The 5870-nt window shown below is 42.3% G+C and overlaps 1 protein-coding gene across 5 annotated transcripts in view; it reads left to right on the forward strand.

Moving 5' to 3' along the window:
* MTR (5-methyltetrahydrofolate-homocysteine methyltransferase) overlaps positions 1 to 842 on the forward strand; it is a 104727-nt gene extending 103885 nt beyond the window's left edge. For all 5 annotated transcript variants that reach the window (XM_025213640.1, XM_025213647.1, XM_025213646.1 and 2 more), the window contains 2 exons: positions 261 to 373; positions 528 to 842. In XM_025213640.1, coding sequence (XP_025069425.1) covers positions 261 to 373; positions 528 to 614 — 200 coding nt within the window. In that variant the 3' untranslated portion in view covers positions 615 to 842. The remainder of the gene's footprint in view (positions 1 to 260; positions 374 to 527) is intronic.
* The last annotated feature ends 5028 nt before the right edge of the window (positions 843 to 5870 follow it).

A 5870-nucleotide genomic window follows, 5' to 3' on the forward strand; every position in this document is an offset into this window, starting at 1 on the left:
TACTGCAGGTATGCATTACTGATACAGAAATCTGCAGCATATTGAAAAGCAAATGTTTGGGAGTGAGGTTAAAAACCCCCCGCAAGGAATATGGAACCAACTGTGGTGTTCACCTCACAGTTGAATTCTGTTAAAAACCCTGTTTTTTTTTTTAATTTGCCTAAAGCTGTTGTAGAATTTCCAATCTGCTGAAAAAGAAGACTGCAGAAAATAGGCCTGTCGTTATTGGTGACTAAACAAAATGTTGTTCTCTCTCTCAGATATTGGGTTAACTGAATCGCTTGCAATGACACCTGCATCTGCCATTTCTGGTCTCTACTTCGCCAACCCCAAATCCAAATACTTTGCAGTTGGGAAAATATGTAAAGATCAGGTAATTTGGATCCCACTGTATGGCTGAGCTACTAACTGTTTGATTTAAATGAAACATTTGGGACGGGCTGTTTCTGGAATATTTTGAAAACACTGAAATCTAGAGATTTAACACCCAGTATGTTAAAATCTTCCTCCTGTTTGTTCCTTTGTAGGTTGAAGATTATGCATTGAGGAAAAACTTGTCTGTGGCTGAGGTTGAAAAATGGCTTGGACCCATTCTGGGATATGATTTAGGTTAACAATGTTTTGGAGCAAGCATCTGTCTCGTTCCAGCTGGCTTGTTTTCCAGAAAAGTGTTGAGCTGGGCTTACAGTCCTGCATCCATTTCGTGGATATTCCCAATGTTTTTTGAAGTTGTTGGCTTTGTTATATTGGTGGCTTATCTATGATTTTGTTAATTTCTGACAAAGAAGTTTAATATTTAAATATGCCCTCTGTTGATGGGCTGATACTGAAATACCCTATCAAAGGACATAAAATATATATATATATATATATATATTTCTTTGCTGAGCACTGTAACTGGGCAAGGTGTGGCATGAGAGAGAAGGGATACCATGGTGAAGGCTTTAAAAACTGACTTGCAAATTAAGCTTGGGATAAGTATTTATGATCCTCTTACTGGCTATAAGTAACACAGAATTTGGCTTTTGGCCTTTAAATGGGTTTAATTGAGTCAAAATACAAAAATGGGGTAAAGAGTATATAACAAATAACAGACAACTTGCATTAATGTGTAAGGAACAACTTGGAACCTATTTTGCTTCTGTTTAGACTTATTTTTTCCCTGTATGCAGGAGTATACCTGATTCCTAAAACCAGTACTGAATAAGCTATTTTGATTGTGTTTGTTACTATAACTACCAAAGTAACATGATGTTCTGCAACAATCTCAAAGCCACTTCATAATTACAGAGAATTACATAAAGTGACTGAGCACAAAACTGGTGGTCTGGGAATCTTCCTGGTTTCACATTCTAGCTCATTTCTGCTGTGACTTAGCAAACCAAGTAACCTGTCTGCCTCCAGGTTTGTAAAATGGGGATAAAACTTTCTACTTCACATGATGTGAGGCTTGCTTAGTGTTCATACAACCCTTTGGAGCTGAAGAGCACGAGATAAATGTGAAGCATTGCTTAGGACACACGCAAAATAAGCTGTTGACTTCAATGTCCTACTAATGGTTAAGTTGTTGGGGGCATGGATTTCAAAATAGTGGTAACCATACCATTCTGCACTGATAAAGAACAAAAGGCCTTTTGAAAAGACTGCCATTTTTTTCCTCTGTTACTGCTTTTGTAAACAAATAGGCCGAAAAGTGTTACCTGGCAAGGTACTGGCTCTAATTACTGTGCTTATTTCTACCTTGCAAATGTAGACAATGGTTAAGGCTACAAACTTAGTCTCCAGATACGTTTTGAACGTTGAATAAGCTAACTGTTTATAAATTGTTTTTAATAATGTTCGGCATCGGCATTAGTCTAGCTTAGGGCTGTGTGTCTAATTGCTAACTTCAATGAAACATGGAAAATGGAGTTCTGCATTTCTGGGTTTGTTTGTTTTTTTTAACCGTCAAGAAACAGCCTGTATTGTAAAGGAAAATGCCCTTCTCTAAGTACATTGTTCATAACATGTTCATATTTATCTAGAGACTTCCCATATCTGTCCTCATCTAATTTTTAAAAAGACCTGAAAAAATGATATATATGTGAATTTTAGAAAATAAATACTAAGCTCACCCAATGCAATATCCTTGTCAAATCTCAAGCTTTTGTAAAATAAAACAAAGTGTGTAATATGTCATGCCTGTTACCTCATGAGATTTGAATTTGAATTTTAAAAGGCATAGCTAGCCCCCTGGTATTTTCAAAAGCACGCAAGGAAGTTTGCTCTGAACATATGCTTATCCAGTGCGGCTCACAAGTTTTTGACATCAGAGGACAGGCGAGTCTCAGTAAGGGAGTGTGCTCTACTTTGAAGAGTCCTTCCCCCTTCCTCCCCCCATTACCTTCAGTTTGACCCCTTCAACCCTGTCCCATCCAGTCTGGATTTGTCTTTTCCCTGTCCTGGCTCCTTGTTCCAATACCATTCTGCAGGCTTTTTATCCCACCTAATCCCAATTTTCCTTCCCTGGCTCATCAGCTGGTCTCCAGTTGTCCACTTCCCCAGTTTTGCTTTTCACCCATGCTTGTTCCCCATTTATTTCCCACTAAAGACCTCACCAAGTATCAAGATTTCTCCTCTTACCATGACTCCCAGTCTTCTGTAGAAAGAGCCGAAATGTTGATCTGAATGAAGTGCAATGTGTTAAGAGTGGGACAAAGAAGTGATGGGGGAGAGGGTTGGGGTCTGACTTGGGCCAAATAGGTAGCTCTGGAGGAGCCCCAAGAAGGAGTAATTAAGGGGTTACAGTGCTAGGATGAAGAGGCAAAGCCTCCTGGAACTGAAGTGACCAGTTGTCTTAAATTTCAGGGCTGTGTCCTCAAAAAAAAGCTCCTCCAATGGAATTTTATCCTGAACTTGGAAAATTGGTTCTGAATCAAGGCATGCCTGCCAACAGAGTCGCTGTTCTCTGTTTCAGCACCTGGCCCCATCTAAGCCTGGAACAGTCCTGACAGGGAGAGTCTGACTGCTACTGTCGCCTTGGGTTGCAGCATGCCTAGTGCTGGCTTGCACAGGTCAGGTCAGAGGTGCAACTATAAATTCAGTTACCCTGGGCAAAATGCTGGTAGGGAAGGGGACCACCTCTGGACTAGCACTTCTCCCCCAACTATAGGATCCTGGCTGGAGAAATCCCATACTGCCCAGCTGTAGGAGTTGGGTGCTACCACACAGCCAGACTAACTCTGCACTGCCTGCCCCTAGACACTCAGCTGGAGCAACCCTGAACTGCCCAGCCACAGGATAGTCTTACCTGCCCCAAGGACTCAAAGACTCCTGCTGCTCCTAATGAGACCCTGTACCCAGCTCCTATGACTGGGCAGTGCAGGGCTGCTGCAGCTTGGTTTCTAGGACTGGGTGGTACAGGGCTGCTCCTGTTGTGTCCCACCACACAGCTCTTATAGGTGGGAGGCATAGAGCTTCTCCAGCTGGGCTACTTTGACCAGAGTGGGCAGGTCTGATCCAGATGCAGCAGAGACTGTGGGGAGGATGACATCATTCTGGTACCCTCTACATTGGCTTCTGGGGCTGGTGCTCTTCCCACACTTCTGGGACTAGGTGGCATCTTGTTTCATATATTTTTTTTCCTCCCTTATGGCTTAAAACTTGGGCAAATAGTGGTAGATCTTGACAAGAATATCGGTGAACGTCGTGGAAATAAAGGGTGCCTATAGATGTGCTCCGATGCATTTCAATTGAACACAGCTGGACAGGCTCATGAATTGGGCAGACCTCAACCTGATATCATTTAATCCAGCCAGCACCACAACCGAATGAGAGCTGGGTGTCATGACTGACAACTAAATGAATATGAGCCACCAATGCAATGCTGTAGCTGGCAGAGCTAACCAAACACTGGCATGCATCCACCGAGGCATCTTGAGCAAGGTAAAGGATGTCATCCTGCTCTATTTGGTCTTGTTGAGACTGCAACTGGAGTACTGCATCTAGTTCTTGGCACTGCACTTCAGGAAGGATGTGGAGAAGCTTGAGAGAGACCAAATGAGAGCCCACACTCATGATTCGAGGCCTGGAGACCAAGACATATGAGGAGAGGTTGAGGGACTTGGGATTGTTCAGCCTGGAGAAGAGAAACAGGTAGGAACTTAATTGCATCATATAAGTATATCAGAGGCGTACATTAGGGCTTGATGGAGCCATCTGTTTACCAAGGTCCCCCAGGGGAGAACAAGAAATAATGGGCACAAGCTGATTGAGGATCGCTTCAGGCTAGACATAAGGAAAAGGTTCTTTACAAGCTGAGTGCCAAGGGTTTGGAACAGGTTCCCCCCAGAGGTGGTACTGTACAGTCATCCACTCTGGCGATCTTCAAAAAACATCTTGACGCCCATTTTGCTGGGGTCATTTGATCTCAGCATTCTTTCCTGCCCATGTACAGGAGGACTGGACCCAATGATCTGTAAAGTCCGTTCTAGCCCCTAAGAACTATGGAACTATGAAACATTGGATCAGACTCGATTAAATGAGTCTGCTCTTCTTTCTAATTGGAATGCTCCAGTGCTGCCTCATCTTTGCATATATTAAGTCCCTCATGCATTTCAAAATAGTCACGGGGGCGCTTTATCTAAACCTCTTCAAATGAGTTTCAAATAAAGTGTCCTTGTAGCCTTTTTGAAACACGTGAGAAACTAATACATGTGACAGTGAGCCGTTTTAATTAGAGTAGCTGTCTGGGAACCGCTTTAATTAACCCCCCGCCCCAAGCATGTATATAGGCAGCCAAATCCACCTGCTTTTTAGGCATGTTTTAAGACCCTGCTCCAAACCAAACCCCACAGAGAAGATATCTAGAATGTTTTTAAGCAGTGGGAAACAACATATCGTTTCCATTATTGGCTGACATTTTTCTAAAAATACATGGAATCCTGCTTGGGAAAAATTAGCAAGCATTGTTCAAATTTAGCTAAGTTACAAGCAGCTGAAAATAAAGTCTTCTAATAGGAAGTGTTATGCAACCTGAAGAATAAGTGGTTCTGCCGGCCCTGATGATAAGTCTGCTTTTGGGAGTTTATCTTCCTGTTAGCACTTCTTATATTTGCTTTGCTTAGCTGTCTTGTCTGGTTGGCTAGGTGAAGGATGTGTTATAACTACACTTGCATTTAAATGGAATCAGAGTTTATTAAACAGTAATAAGACAGCACACTCATCCTGTATGAGTGTGCTCATACAGTACCTGGTGACTGTTCACGTTTAATAACATGCAGTAATGAGATTTAATTAAGCAATGCATTTAAATTTTGTCACTTAACAAAGTACTGACAAGGCTTAATGATGCTGTGTCTCAGTCGCATCCACCATTAAATCTGGTGCTGCTTGTGCAAAGTAAGCAATGTTGCAAAACCACTCTCAGCTGTTTCCAGGGATAATTATTTCCACAGGTCTCAATTCATGGTAAAATCCCATTGCCAGGGCTGAGGCATTTTGGAAATGGGCTTCCCTTCTTGTCAGGTTGCCAGGTCAATGCATCATCTTGTCAGTACTTACTTTTAAAATAAATATCTCGTGCCTATTCAGCAAAGCACTTAAGTGTGTGCTTAATTCCTGTTCAAATTGGTGGGACTGAAGCATGGGTGTAAGTGCCTTGTTGCCTCAGGGCTTCAGTCCTGCTGCTCCTTTTAACAAAATGAGGTTCCAGACCTGCACAGGTATATTCATGCTTGACTTCACACTCAGAGTAGTAGCCTGATTTGATTTGGATGGAATCAGTGCAGTTCCATATAAAGGATGGATTGTTTGGTCCACAGTCAGTCTTTCAAGGGCGTGCTGATCAGAGCTAAATAAAAGAAACCTAGTATCAACATGCCACTTGCCAC

This window comes from Alligator sinensis, unplaced genomic scaffold, assembly GCF_000455745.1.
Source record: "Alligator sinensis unplaced genomic scaffold, ASM45574v1 scaffold93_2, whole genome shotgun sequence".
Lineage (NCBI taxonomy): Eukaryota > Metazoa > Chordata > Crocodylia > Alligatoridae > Alligator > Alligator sinensis.